This window comes from Pituophis catenifer, unplaced genomic scaffold (assembly GCF_029215685.1).
Source record: "Pituophis catenifer annectens isolate HBS135680 unplaced genomic scaffold, rPitCat1.0.hap2 SCAF_3, whole genome shotgun sequence".
NCBI lineage: Eukaryota > Metazoa > Chordata > Lepidosauria > Squamata > Colubridae > Pituophis > Pituophis catenifer.
In genome coordinates this window covers 104,833,713-104,849,239 of record NW_027256883.1, presented here as the reverse complement: position 1 = coordinate 104,849,239, position 15,527 = coordinate 104,833,713, and the positions used below count along the sequence as shown (strand labels likewise).

The 15,527-nt window shown below is 43.5% G+C and overlaps 1 protein-coding gene across 1 annotated transcript; it reads left to right on the top strand.

Annotated features, from left to right (window-relative positions):
* The first annotated feature begins 2,999 nt into the window (after positions 1 to 2,999).
* CUNH1orf226 (chromosome unknown C1orf226 homolog) lies at positions 3,000 to 14,497 on the top strand. The gene is made up of 3 exons (XM_070940887.1): positions 3,000 to 3,267; positions 4,753 to 5,050; positions 14,012 to 14,497. Exons 2-3 carry the CDS (start codon positions 4,764 to 4,766, stop codon positions 14,475 to 14,477), a joined length of 753 nt encoding a protein of 250 aa, XP_070796988.1. The 5' UTR covers positions 3,000 to 3,267; positions 4,753 to 4,763; the 3' UTR covers positions 14,478 to 14,497.
* The last annotated feature ends 1,030 nt before the right edge of the window (positions 14,498 to 15,527 follow it).

Sequence of the window (15,527 nt, the reverse complement as noted above, 5' to 3'; positions counted from 1 at the left end):
TTTTATTATAAATTAGAAACAAAAAACAGAAAAAAGACTATAACAAGACAAAATCACATACATACAACTGAGGTTGATTCAACCCCCATATATATACAGTTTCTAAATAATATTACATATCATCATACTACAGATTCGATTAGATTTTATCATATTGCATCTTGTACTTGTTAATCTTCTTAAGTCTTCTTATATCTAATATTACCTTATTTATATTTAGTTTGCTATTTACATATCTATGCCACATGCTTTCCTAACATCTATCTCATAACATTTTTACTTCTATCCATTGGTACCATTTATCCCAGCTTTGATTGAAAGTTGATTCTTGTCTATCTTTAAGAATATATGTTAATCTATCACATTCTGCACACCACAAAACTTTGTTAATAATCATCAGATCCGATGGTACTTCTTTCCCTTTCCAAAGTTGCGCATATGCAATTCTAACTATAGTGGTAATATGTATGAAAAGTACCAGTCTATTTTCCTTATACCCCCAGGGTTTATTCCTAATAAGTAGACCTCTGGTCTAAATTGAAAGCTGACTCCTGTAATCTCCATGAGCCAATCTTTTATCTTGCTCCAATAGTTTTGGGCTTGTAGACATGTCCACCATTGGTGGTAAAATGTACCCCTGGCTGACCCACATTTCCAACATTCTGCTGAAGTTCCAGGGAACATCTTTGCAATTCTTGCTGGTGGTATATGCCATCTATATAACATTTTAAATATATTTTCTTTGAAGGACACTGTCATTTTTGCATTTCTGTTCCATATTTGTTGCCATTTTTCCAAATCTAATGAATATCCGAAGTTCCTCCTCCATTTCTCGGGTCTACTTGTAATACCCTCTCTTTCTTTTCTAATTCTTCTAGAATTTTGTCCCTTTTTTCTCTCTCTAATTTCCATTTATGCACCAAAATTTTTATCGAATATCCTCTTATAACCGCTTTCATAGTATCCCATACATTTTGCAGCGAGGTATCCTCTCGTCTATTTTCCTCGTAGAAAAGCTTTAATTCTTTTTTCAATCCCATAACAAATTCTTCCTCCCTTGCCAAATCTGTCCTCATTGTCCACTTTCCTCTATACTTTCTCTCTTTCCAACTTACTATCACTGGATTGTGATCCGCCCATTCGTTTGGTCCAATTTCTACTTCTACAGCCAATCTTAATATTTCTGGAGTAACCCAGATCATATCTATCCTGGATCATTTTTAGGTTCCAAATGTTTCTGTATATATATCGCTACTCCTCTTTTTTTTTGGTCAGCCAAGGACACAAATAGATCACCTAATTTGGGACATAGGAGCAAATTCTGCTAACCTTTCTTAATATGTACTTCCTGCAATCCTATTATTTGGTATCTCCCCCGCTGTAACTTCATTTGTATTTTCTTCCTTTTGTTCGGTAGGTTTAATCCATTGATATTGATTGATATTAATCGAAGTCCGTCTCTTGCCAATTTATTTATTTAGTTCTTTCAATCTGTTTCTTTTTCTGTCTCGTCACCATCTGGGATCCCGAGCCCCCACTGATTTGGTCTTCTCCTTGTTCTCTTAAGGCCTTCTGTTCCTTTATCACTTCCGTTTCCAGCTGCTCTTCTTGACTTTCGTTTTCTATCTCTTACTCGCTCTCTTGCTTATTAGCTTTAAAGTGCACGTCAAAAAATTCCTGCGCTTCTCTTAGGTCTTCTATACGTATCCACTTGTCTTGCCAGCTTATAATTAGCCCATCCGGTAATAGCCATCTATATCGAATCCCCATCTTCTGAAGCCTTTTCATGAGAAATTCATAATTTTTCCTTATTTCTCTTACCCATTTTGGTAGTTGACGTAATATAATTATTTCTCATCCTTTATAGGTTATTTTTTGGTTTCTCGCTTTTTGTAGTACCTCATCACATAATGTCTTCTTGGTGCAGCGTACATGAACTTATTTTGGTAGGTTATGACGTCTAGCATAACTAGTATATACTCGAAAAGTTTCATCTATGTACTGGTATACTTCTTCTCTATCCTTCCCTGTAATCTCTGCCACCATATCCATCATGATTTAATCCAAGTCCTCATCTTTGTCCTCCGGGATATTCTGAAACCGTATGAAGAAGGCTGCCCTATCCATCTCCATAAATATTAATTCGTCCTCCAACTTCCTATTTTCCCTAGATTGTCTTGTTTCCAGTCGCATCACCTTCTCCTCCACTTTCCCCACTTTAGCCTCCATTTCCACAATCCTCTCCCCATGTGAGACCATTGTCACGTTCATCTCTTCCATTTTAACATTCATTTGCCGTAATTCATCCATTCACCACTGTTACATCTGATTTCAATTCATCTATTCCTTTAGACATTGTTTCTTGGTTTTTTTACCATTGTCATCATTGTATCTTGTAATGTTTTGAGAATATCATGAAGGTTTGAGGGTATTCCAATTGTGCTTGAGGTTTTGCCTGTTAATGCCATTGATGTCATATCTTCCACTAGTTTGTGTGCCATTGGAGAGGTTGTAACTGGGGATGAGATTGATGGTACTGTAAATGTCTTCTTCTTGGTAGTTAATTGTAGTTGTAGCCTATCTTTGTTGGACAGAAAAGGTTAATCCACTCTAGCATACAGCGTATATCTTTGCCCTAGTCTTATTCTCTTTATCCTGTATATTGCTTAACTTTACTTATTTGCAGTACTCTGAACTAGCTATTTTAATTCTATTCGTCAATTATCAATTAATAAACATTCACAAATACAAATTCAAAGATATCTCAATTATAAGGATTCAACAGGATAAACAGATAGAACACTTAATGGATCTAGACGCTTTGATTCAATATTAATTAGGCAGTTTATCAAAAAAACAATTTAAATTATTTATAGTTTATAATCCTGGAACTTATTCAGCTTTGATCTTTAGTGCTAGGGAAAAGAAAAAATTGGTTGGAAGGGGAAGGGTCTCAAAAAAAAAAAAGGTCAAAATACAAATCCTGGAACTTACTCAACTTCGGTCCTTAAGGCTAGAAAAAAGAAAAAATTTGGTGGAAGAGGAGGGGTCTCAAAAAGAAAAAAAAAAGAGGTCACAATACAGTTCTGGTATCAGCCACAAGATGGTGTCCAAGTCTTTTATATATTACAACTCCACTAGAAATGTTCAGTCTCTAAACTTCCGCTTTCCTTTTCCCTCCCAATCGCTCCAATTGAGGCTTGAATCATATAGTTGAGTCACCACACTCCTCTTCCACCGCTCACGATTCAAATAGACGAGTAGCAGGTAAAAAATCTAATAAGTCCAAAAGCAACTCCACGCTTGCCTTCAGACTGTCTCGCTCCAGCAGCAATCTCGTCCGAGCCTGCAGTCCTCGGCGATCCTCGGCTGATTTATTGTGTTTGTCTCCAGCCTTCTCCTTCCTGCCGCTTCCCCGATCACTGGCTTAGAAAGTCAAATGTCCGTTCCGATATAGATAGAAGTAATACAGTAATGGGTGCCTTTCTTAATGACCATCTCAACTTGCAACCATAATGGGTAGACTTCGTTCCATCGGGAATTGAGGACTTCCTATAAGTCTTCATGGTATACTAACTTCAGGGATCTTCGCTTACAACTCCGGTTAGCAATTTGAAAGTTGCTGGTGAGCAGGTAATTGGCCTGTAGTTGCCTGGTGCTACTCATTTTGCTGGATCTTCCATTATCACATAGGTTTTACCAGATATTAACCAACGTTCACCTCGCAGTTCGTTGACTTAAATGGCAGTCCTGGCTGCAATCATTAGTGAATCTTCTGCAGTTGTTAAGTGCAATGTCATGAGACCACCACTTGCAACTTCTTGCTTGCTTCTCCAGTGACTTTGCTTATTGGAAGCTGGTTGTGAAGATCACAAATGGTAATCATGTGACTGTGGGACACTGCAACCATCATAAAGGTGCCAGAAATATGAATGGAAAATTTTGCTTCTCCTAATTTCTATTTCTTAAGAACCAAAACACAGGTGTTTCTATCTTGAATTTTCAGTTTTGGGCTTTTCCAGTTAGTACAAAAAATAGTATTTCAGTAAACCATTGCAAAAAAACCAACCATTTTTTCTTTATTTCCTCAGATATAGTCAATTTCTCTACAGATCATTTGACAGACAAATCTCAAATTCCTTTACTGCCTCAAAGCTATCCCTGAAGATGTATTAATTGTAAATAAAATATGACCATTAATGATGATCAATTAGTTTGTTACTACTTTTATGGTAATTTGCTTAGTTATTTCTACATGGCAGAAAATTCCTAAATCAAGATGAAAGAACGACAGATGAGTGAATTTAGTTGCTGCAGAGGACCAGATCTATGAAATAATACAATTCTCTCTTTGCCTCCACCAGATTCTCACTCAGAGAATCAGAGTTTTTCCTCTTTTGTCTTAGGATAAATTGGACCAGCGTTATGATGGATTAAAAATATTTTAAAATATTCACTAAAGTAGGATTTTCCAAATAGCAGGAAAATAAATTAGGAACTAATGAAGGAGCAAGAAAAAAATGTTACTAGCACCACAGGCCTTGCATGAAGTCCAACTTTCATTTGTACATATTAAAGTTGCTTTTATTTTAATATAGCAGATCAACAAGAAAAAGAGATTTTTCCACTTTTTTGCAACAGGTACCAACCTGAATTCCATTGCTGCTTCCATTGTTGCTTCCATTGTTTTCTTGGATAATATCTCTGCCTAGCATCTCTCCTATTCACAGAGGCATTCTCTTTCTGTTTTAGTTGACCAAAGTATGTTTGAAAATTCAAACACTACCCTGACAGCAAAGTTGCCTATTGTCAAATCTGCCTTCCGGTCCTCCACTGGTACAAATCTGCGAGTGCAGCCAGAGTGGAAAACGGGCAGTCAACATCTAAAAAACCTCAGCATGACTGTTGGTGCAAAAGTCAGTGATTTCCTGCGCAGGAAAGAGTCCACCAACCACAGCATCTTTGGGGTAACAGAAGTCAATGAACGTGCTGAGGCAGCCCTCTCTTGTGGACAAAGCACATTGCTGGGAGGTCAGGACCAGGCAAATAGGTAAGTTAGAGGTTATTTTTTCATCTTTCCCAGATTTGGGGTATATCAACAAGGGCAAAATTTTAAAAAGCAATAATTTCTTCCTGGTTCTCTGCCACTAACTAATCTAACCCTAGTCTTACCTTTCACTCCTTCGAGATGTTAAAAATTAAAAATTAAAAGAAAGAGATATTGCTCTAGGCCAAGCCAGAGGTCTTGAAAGACAAGTAACTTTGTTTTAACACATGCAAAGCAGAGGGGGAATTCTGACTGATGAAATAGTCAAGAGCATATCTTTGAATCTAAATTTCTCTGCTCCGTTTTCCTGTGCAACAGCTACTTGCAATGAAGAGACTGGGGCTCTGATTCAGTGTTTCACTAATAAATAAATAGAAGCTCCGTCCTCTGTCTTAGTCATTGCTAAGTATGTAGCAATGTATGTGGTATGTAAATGGTGCATACATTATCCAGTATGTATATAGTATTTCCCCTCCCCCTAAAATAAACATCTCTCTTGGACTTAAACCAAGGTTCATTCATTTAATTATTCTGGGGAGGTGGTGTGAATGAAATTGAAAGAGCCAAAAAAGGCATTCATCTCCTTCGTTTTAGTGCATGCATTCCTTGGAGGAGTGTGTACAGATAGGTGAGGCAAGCCATGGTCAGAAGAGGAAAGAGATGTATGTGCACAAGCAGAAGGTGCATGCAGTTGAAGTTTCAGGCTATCAGGCAGCCCAGCAAGGATGCAATCAAACATAAATTGCTTTGATAATGGTGGCTTAGAATGAGACATGAAGGAAATCACAGTTGGGCTTTGATGGAAGAAATTTGGAAAGGGGGATGTTACTAAGTTTTTCAAGTAAGTGAGCACTAGGACTACTGTGTGGAACTTTTGGAAGATGCTTTCTCTAGATGTCTTCTCTAAATATACCTTCTTCCTGAAGGTAAAATATTCCAGTTGTCAAAGTATTGACTGTTTTTTGATTGCCAAAAAGAGCTTGTAATAAGTCTGTAAGTTGTTTCTTAGTGAAAAAGCTGTTGATAATCAAATTTATAACCTGAGATTAATTACAAAAGAATAGATAGTTATTAGTTTATTAATTACAAGACAAGGGTAGATACTTTATTAATTGATTAGTCTTATGACAAAAATATAAATAAAAATAAAATGCAGAATCTAATTCCAGGGTAAAGTAGATAAAAGAAAATACAGTAATAAAATACATACACCGTTTTCCCGAAAATAAGACATCCCCTGATAATAAACCCAATCGGGCTTTTGAGTGCATGCACTAAAATAAGCCTCCCCCGAATATCAGCTCTCCCTGAAAATATTTAAACGCAGAACTGGAAATCAGGTAAGACGGCAAGAGGAGCCCCATTTTGCTCCCAGCGCCCCAAAATAATAAGACCTCCCCAAAAATAAGGCCAAGCGCTTATTTCAGGGTTCAAAAAAATATAAGACAGGGTCTTATTTTCGAGGAAACACGGTATGTGTTTTATACATATGTATTTTACATTTTTTATACATAAAGAATGATTCTTTATAAAGAATGATAAAGAATCAACATTCAGAGAAATACATACAAATACAGAAATAGATTGACTTACTGTGAGTTGACTGGGGAGCGCAAGGGAAGCTATGTTGTCGGATTCGTGCTGCAGGGATCGAGGATAGCTCCGTGTTGTCGGAGATCAGCTCTCCTTCACTCTGCCTGTTTTAAATTGCCTTGGAAGCCGTTTCGTCGGCTCCTGCCTTGTCGGGCTCATTTTAAAGCGCAAGGGGCTGTTTTATCAGCCCTGCTTCACTCTGTGGCAGGTAATTGGGGTGCTTCAGGAGCTGTGTTGTTGGCTCTTTGCCTCTCTCTTAGGGACCCCTTGGCTTCTAAGGAGCTGTTTTGTCGGCTCCATGCAGTTCTGCCCCCATTTTGAAGTGCCTGTGGGCTGTGTTGTCAGCCCAGCGCCATTTTGAAGTCCTAGTTTGAGGCTTATTCATCAAGTCTGTCCTGTCAGCCCTATGCCATTTTTGGTTACACCTCCCAGGATTTTAAACGTTTGCTAACTCAGCTGGAATTAGTTTAACACTACATCCGGATTGCCTGTTAAATTATCCCTGCCACCAATTATTTTACGATCACATTCTCTGCATTGTTTCACTGTCACCAGCCCTTTCAACATGGCTGATCGCAATCATTCCCCTTCTAGAAAATTTATTTATTTTATTTTATTTTTTATTTTATTTTGAATTTGTATACCGCCCTTCTCCCTGAGGACTCAGGGCGGTGAACAGCCAAGTAAAAACATCAAGTACAAATATTAAAATACAGTTAAAATATATATATATATATATATATATAAATTTGGCCCCATTAATTAAAAATGATAAACAAAACACTTAAAAACACTTAAAAAATTAGGCCAGCCCGGCTTGCTGGAAAAAGAAGGTTTTAAGGGCACGGCGGAAGGCACTGAGGTCTTGGATTCTCCTTATCTCTGGAGGCAATTGATTCCAGAGGGTAAGTGCCCCCACAGAGAAGGCCCTCCCCCTGGGGGTCACCAGCCTGCACTGTTTGGCTGATGGCACCCCGAGGAGGCCCTCTCTGTGGGAGCGCACGGGTCGATGGGAGGTCGTTGGTGGCAGCAGGCGGTCTCGAAGATAGATAGGCCCTATGCCATGGAGCGCTTTAAAGGTGATAACCAACACCTTGAAGCGCACCCGGAAGACCACCGGGAGCCAGTGCAGCTCGCGCAGGAGCGGTGTTACATGGGAGCGCCATGCTGCTCCCGTCACTACCCGCGCTGCTGCGTTCTGGACCAGTTGGAGCCTCCAGGTGCTCCTCAAGGGGAGCCCCATGTAGAAAGCGTTGCAGTAGTCAAGGCGAGAGGTGACGAGAGCATGAGTGACTGTGCACAGGGAATCCCGATCAAGAAAGGGCCGCAACTGGCGGATCAGGCGAACCTGACAAAAGGTCCCCCTGGTTACAGCCGTCAGATGTTCCTCCAAGGACAGCTGCGTATCCAGGAGGACTCCCAGATTGCGAGCCCTCTCAGTGGGGGCCAACGATTCGCCCCCAATAGTCAGTGATGGAGTCAACTGACTATATCGGGATGCCAGGAGCCACAGCCACTCAGTCTTGGAAGGGTTGAGCCTGAGCCTGTTCCTCCCCATCCAGATCTGCACAGCCTCCAGGCACTGGGACATCACTTCAAGGGCATCGTTGGGGTGGCCTGGGGTGGAGATGTACAGCTGGGTGTCATCAGCGTACTGGTGGTATCTCACCCCAAAGCCACGGATGATCTCGCCCAGCAGCTTCACATAAATGTTGAACAGGAAGGGCGAGAGGACCGACCCCTGAGGCACTCCACATATAAGAGGCCTTGAGGTTGACCTCTGCCCCCCTGCCAACACGAACTGCGACCGGTCGGAGAGAAAGGAGGAGAACCACCATAATACGGTGCCCCCCATCCCCAACTCTTCCAACCGGTGCAGCATGATACCATGGTCGATGGTATCAAAAGCCGCTGAGAGGTCTAACAGGACCAGAACAGAGGAGCAACCCCTGTCCCGAGCCCTCCAGAGATCATCAACCAATCACCCTCTCAGCACAGAGGCAAATCTAAGGATAAGCACTCTACCAGGGCCAAATCATATAAGGCTCCTTCTTCTTCTTCAACTGCATCAGAGAAAGATGCCAGGAGAAGGCATCTGGCCTTAAACAAACAATTTGACAAAGCAAAAAAACTGGCAGAAGCCATTATACCTCCTACTCCCCCCCCCAAAGTGGCTACTCCCTCCACCTTAGCCCTGGGGCATGACATATCTCCTCAAATTCAGCAGGAGATCTCCTCTTGGTCTCTAAATGTTTCCACTGAAGCACAAGAGGCCCAGGCTGTCATCAGGGAGGTTTTCTCTCAGGGAACTGATTCTGTCTTGGATCCGCTTATGCAAGCTCGCGCCTCCAGGCCATCTGCCACTTTCACTCCTATGGCGGCAGGACTCCACCCAGAGGAAGGCCATCCATCTGCCATTCCCCAGGAAATATGTGATCTCATTGCACAGACAGTGGCTAAGGGCATTGATGTGGCCCTCACCCAAAGAGGTATTCTGGCTCCATCATCTGCTCCCACACAGACACGCCAACTCTCCAGGGCCTCGTCACATTTGGACAGCGACTCCTCTGTGGCCACTCACTCTCCTTCTCATTCTCACTGCAGTGACCAATCTCTTATGGATGTAGAAGATGCTTTCGATTACAACCTCTCTGGGGAGGAGGAGGAAACTTCATCGGATAGACTCCGTTCCACGGGTCTTTTTCGACATAAGTTGTTTAAGACCTTACTACACAAGGCAAAAGCCATTGCCAATATGGGAGCCACTTTGGCACACACGGCAGCCTCTTCTGATCCCACTGACTTCACCAGTCTTCTTTTTACAGAAGCTGTTACTGAACAAGAAATCATACCATCACCAAAACTCTTCATTGACACTGTCCAGCACCAATGGGCCCAACCAGGTTCGATTTCTAACCCCAGTGGGCTGGATAAGAAGCTGTACACAGTGGAACAGGAGCTCAAGGACCTCTTCAAGCTTCCCGCGGTGGACGTTCCCATGGCCAGTCTTACCTCTCCTAGCATTCTACCATTCGATGCAGCCGAGGGTCTCCGTACAGAGGATAGTAAGACCCACCAGGCCACTGCGTGGGCTATCAAATCTGCCACAGCTGCGTCCTTCTCCAGGACGTCCCTTATTTGGCTGCACCAGATGCAGGCTACAGCATTGCCTGAAGATGCTCGTTTGCATCAGGACATCAATAAGATGATCGCCGCTACAGAATATGCCGCTGATGCGACTCTTAACTCAGCCAAATTTGCTTCGCGCGCCTTTGCATCTAATATCACTTCTTGGCGTCTTCTCTGGCTGTGCCACTGGCAAGCGGACATGAGAACCAAATGGCGCCTGGCTGTAGCTCCCTTCAAGGGTAGTTCCCTCTTCGGTGAGGCCTTGGACCCTATCCTAATAGGGTCCAAGGGTAGGGTACGGACAAGAGAAAGATCCTCCTTTTCTCTTCCAGATGCTCTGATAGACGGTCTGCCTTCCCTTATCAGAGGCAGTCCTTTCGATCTTCTGACCCAGGTTTCCAAAACCCAGCTCCTCACCGACCGTTTCATCAGACATCTGACAGGTCCCAAGACAGACAGTCTTTCAGAGACCGCACTCGTCAGCCTCAGGCCAGGAGGCCCTTTTGGGGCTCCAACTTTCATCCCTACCATAGAAAATAGTCTACTATTCAGGGGCCCATTGGCAGTCGTCTCGCCGACTTTTCCAGCGTCTGGCATACTACAACCACTGATGCCTGGGCCATCCAAACGGTCTCCCTAGGAGTCACATTGGAATTCATTTCTGATCCCCCAAGGTGTTTCATCAATTGTTCTGCAGCCACTGATCCTTCCAAGAGGGCTCTAATGGAAACCAAAATTCAGCACCTTCTGGCCATCAAACCAGTCCCTCCAGAACATCATGGTGCTGGCTTTTATTCAATTCTTTTCTTGGTGCAGAAGAAGTCAGGGGGCAGCACAGCCATACTGGACCTGAAATGCCTGGATGTCCATATAGGATATAGGCATTTTAAGATGCACACCCTTTACACTATTCTGGGCGGCATCAGGGACAGAGGTTATCTATCATCAATAGATCTCTGGGAGGCCTATCTCCATGTTCCCATCAGACCATTCCACAGGAGATTTCTCAGGTTCTGCTATGAGGGGGCTCATTTTCAATATAGAGCCATGCCCTTTGGTCTTTCTTCTGCCCCTCGCATATTCACCAAACTCCTGGACGTTGTGGCACCTCATTTACGAGCGTCAACGGTCAGATTACAATGCTACCTGGATGACATTCTAATCCAATCTTCTTCATTCCAACAGGCACAGAAAGATCTCCAGGCAACCATTATGGCCCTACAATAGCACAGCTTCACTGCGAACTGGGAGAAGAGTCAGCTAACTCCCTCCACGGAATTGGTCCATCTCCGGCCCTGCATCGACACAGTGACAGGTCTAGTCTTTTTGTCGCAGGAACGACGTTGCAATATCCAGAACACGGAGGTCCCTCAGGAGAGCACCTCTACTCCTGCCCTCTCAACTATTGGGCCAAATGATCTCTTGCTTGGCAATCGTCCCTTGGGCGCAACTGCACTCACGACCACTTCAGTGGCTTCTATTGCCAAGCCAAAAGGCAGGCATCAGCAATTCCAATTCTCGGATCAGGGTCCCCCCAAAGGTACTCAAATCCTTCCACTGGTGGACGTCCGTAGCTTTGATGAGGGGCTCTCACTTCCATGAACCCCAGAGGTTGATTCTTACCACAGATGCCAGTCTGTTCGGCTGGGGAGCACATCTCAACGACGAGGTCACTCAGGGATGTTGGACTCCCAGGGACCTTCTCAATGACATCAATTGGCTGGAGTTGCGTGCCGCCCATCTCGCTCTCCACCACTTCCAGTGCCAACTGGCGGAGCACCACGTGATTCTCAGGACGGACAACATCACGACAAGGCCCACGTGAACAGGCAAGGTGGAACACGCTCCAGGGTCCTAATGAGCGAAGCCGTGCAACTGGGACTATGGACAGAGAGACATCTGCTTTCCCTGCAAGCAGAACATATTTCAGGAACCTCCAACACCTGAGCAGACTGGCTGAGCAGGTCAACCATCGACCAGGCAGAGTGGCAACTTCATCCCACTCTCTTTCGGCAAATCGTGTCATGCTTTGGCCAGCCTCAAATCGATGTCTTCACCAGTCTGGAGAACGCACAGCTTCCTCACTTCCTCACCAGATTCTGGATACCGGGGGCTGAAGGGGCCAATGCCCTCCACTGCCAGTGGCCTCCGGGCCTTCTTTACACCTTCCCTCCAATACCTCTGATACCGAGGGTCATGCGGAAGATTTTGGAGGAGGATGCGGAGGTCATCCTCGTTGCCCCATTTTGGCCTCGGCAGGCATGATTTGCAGACCTCATGGGCCTATCCATCTATGGAGGATCCCTCCGGATCAGAGGGCTCTCCACCATCTGGAGCCCCAGTGGTTCCAGTTAGCCGCCTGGCACTTGAAAGGGAGATCCTGAAGAGGGAGCACTTTTCTTCAGACGAAATATCCACTCTTCTCGCAGAGGGTCTACCACCTGTATTTACGATGCGACTTGGACTTCCTTTTGTCACTGGTGTTCCTCTTCGGAGATTGACCCCACTGAAGCGTCCATTCCACAGGTGTTGGGCTTCCTTCAAGTGGGGCTGGATGTTGGCCTAGCAGTCAACACCCTACAATGACAAGTCGTGGCATTGGCAACTGTTCTCTCCTGCAAGGATCACGGCACACTGTCCCAGCATCCATGAATTCATTGTTTCCTACGGGGGGCTTCCAACCTTCATCTCTCCCCCCCCCCATCCACAGGTATCCTTTCTGGGATCTTTGCCTTGTCCTTCAGTCCTTAACGACATCACCTTTCGAGCCTCTGTCCTCCACCAGCCTCAAATTACTGACCTTTAAGGTTGCCTTCCTTGTTGTGGTCACATCCACTCGCAGGGTGTCCGAGCTTGCAGCCCTTTGCAAGGACTTGTGCATATTTCATTCGGACCGGGTCATTTTGCGGATGGATCCCACCTTCCTCCCGAAAGTCAACACCTGGTTTCACAGGGCCCAAGAGGTTGTGTTACCTGACTTCTGCCCCAGGCCTACTCATCCCTCCGAATGCCGCTGGCACTCTGGATGTTCATCGGGCCTTGAAAAGGTACATCGCCAGGACAGCTCCATTCCGTAAATCCGAATCATTATTCATTTGCTATCAACCGGGCTCCCTTGGTTCAAAGGTGTCTTCTTCCACTATCGCTCGCTGGCTCAAAGCCTGCATTTTCATGGCCTACAATCGAAAGAACAAGCCTTTACCTGAACGCCTTACAGCGCACTCAAAGCGTAGTGCGGCCATCACCGCTGCTTGGGCCACCCAGGCTCCTCTTCTCGAGATCTGCAGGGCGGCTACTTGGGCTTCACCAACGCCTTTCATTCGCAATTACAAATTGGATATGTTTGCATCAGCCAAAGCCGCCTTTGGTCGCAGAGTGCTCCAACAGGTTCTTCCTCCGGAGGGTTTGCCTGACCCTAGGGATATTTAGCTTGGGTATATCCCATTCAATGGACTCTCTAAGCAGCGCAAGGGAGAAGGAACATTGTACTTACCTGAAGGTTCTTTCTCCTTGCGCTGCATGAGAGTCCATACCTTCCCTTTTTTTTGGGGGGGGGTCCCGGACTTTTATTAACTCCTTTTCCGTTCAAGTTTCTGTTTCTTCAGATCCAGACTTCGTTTCAGAACTGGGGCTGGAGGAGGAGGTGTGTTTATGCAAATTCTTACTCAGTCTCTGGCCAGTAACATGAGGATTAACCCATTCAATGGACTCTCACACAGCACAAGGAGAAAGAACCTTCAGGTAAGTACAATGTTCCTTCTGTTCACAGAGTATAGGTTAGAGCCCAGGAGGAAATAGGACAATTTACAAGTCAAATTCCAGTGGGCTGTTCTTTCAACTAGGGATGTTAAGCATCTAAACTTAAGAGGGGCATATAGTTGCCAATCATGAATAATATCTTTGGTAGCTAATCATCACATTACACAGCCTCTCATGGTATAGCAGATGGTGGAAGAGCCCATATTTGGCCACAGAATACAACAACTCAGACCTGGGTCTAGAATAGGTATTTCTCAGGTATTTTTCAAATTGAAAAATAGTTTTATTCGTAGCCAACCAACTTAAAAACCTAATTTTGCCAATAACTCCATGTCAGTTTGAGCACTGATATTTAGGACTCTGTTTAACAATTTCTCTGAGGCAGTTGAGAATAAATACTGGATGGAAAGGAGACAAGGTGATGTTTTTGCTTAAGTGAAAGTTTTAATGTAATACTTCTCTTAATCTTTCCTGAACTTTTAGGCAGACACCAACAAGTGTAATTCCAAGGCTTAATCCACCCCCATTGAGTACCAAAAAGCGTACACCAAGAGCTCTGAAAACCACTCAAGATCTGCTGATTGCTTCCGAACCACAGATGAAGACTACAGAAACCTTACTTCCTAAGGAACTCCGGAAACTTCAGTGCCTACCTACTAATACAGAGGCAGCTTTTAGAGAGATTAATTCATTGACCCAGAGTGAAGTTGGAACCAGCAATAGGGCATTTGCTGTGCCTGATCTCATTCATAAGGAGAATATGGAGCCCAAACAAAGTGCAATTCACAGTATATCTTCTTCCACTCTCCCAGAAAATGTGGCTCTTAGACTTGATTTAAGTGCTAGTAAAAACATTCCTGAACACCAAAGCTGTAAGATGCCTTCAGAAGCAAAGATACCAACCTTAGAAAGTGAAAGTCATAGTCCAGACTTGTTGTCTTTTGAATAAAACTGTCTTTTATTTGCAGCAGTGCCTCACTTTTATAGCCAAAATGGTCAACATAGCAGTTTCTTTATGAAAACTTCCTGAGCCAGGTGATGGAATTGACCCTACATTCCCTGAAAGCAGCTTTCTATTCTCAGGAAGTGATGGCAGGAAGCATCTTGAGGAAAAAGTGGGTCTCTTTTCTAACAGATTTCTTGCAATTAGCTAGCCATAGGAATGCATTCCGCATACTATTTCTGCTTTAGTTCATTGTTTAGACAGGTTCAACAAAAATAATCTGCATAACCTGAATGTGAGAATTTTTAGTGGTGAAACTGCAACCCAATTACAACATTCTTGATATATTCTTCAAATTACTTTTAGATATCTATAGGATGAAAATGATTCAAAAATGAAATTGCCTTGCATGAGCAGAACAAAAATGCAACAGTACTTCACATGAGACTCTCTATGCTGGATTATGATCACTAACAGATATTTCTTGTTTCAAAATTTCATAAGAGTTGTTAACTAAGTGCAATTTAAAATCAAAGCATTATTTTTGGAGAGAGGTGAGAGGAGGAGAATACACTCTGGTCCAAAAATTATGTTGCGTTCTCTTCAGTTTCCCTGCAGAAATTTATGAATGTATTTCTTTAGGCATTGATCTGATTGCCCTGAGTGGAGAGGTTTTGGGCTTGTACTATATATAAAATGGCTTCATTAATATATCTTTTAATTCCTGAGGGTGAAAACCAACAAAATCTCTATATAGTCACGTCCCTCAGAAGCAGGAAGAAACTCAATATGGGCCTTTCCTAACTTAGATCAACAGTTCCCTTCTCTGTTTGGGCTGGGTTTGACTTCTATAAATGTGATTAAATTCCACTCAAAAGTCTAGCAGGAGTTCTGACCATTCAGGTGCCCAGGGATCTTGTTTGCCTTTCTCAAAAAGCATAGCAAAAAACCTAAACCTAATCCAAGATGGAGAAACTCTTATAAAGCAATATTATGCTTGAGTACCTCCCTTTGCCTGCCACCCAATTGTCTGGCAGGAAGAACAATCTTTGCTAG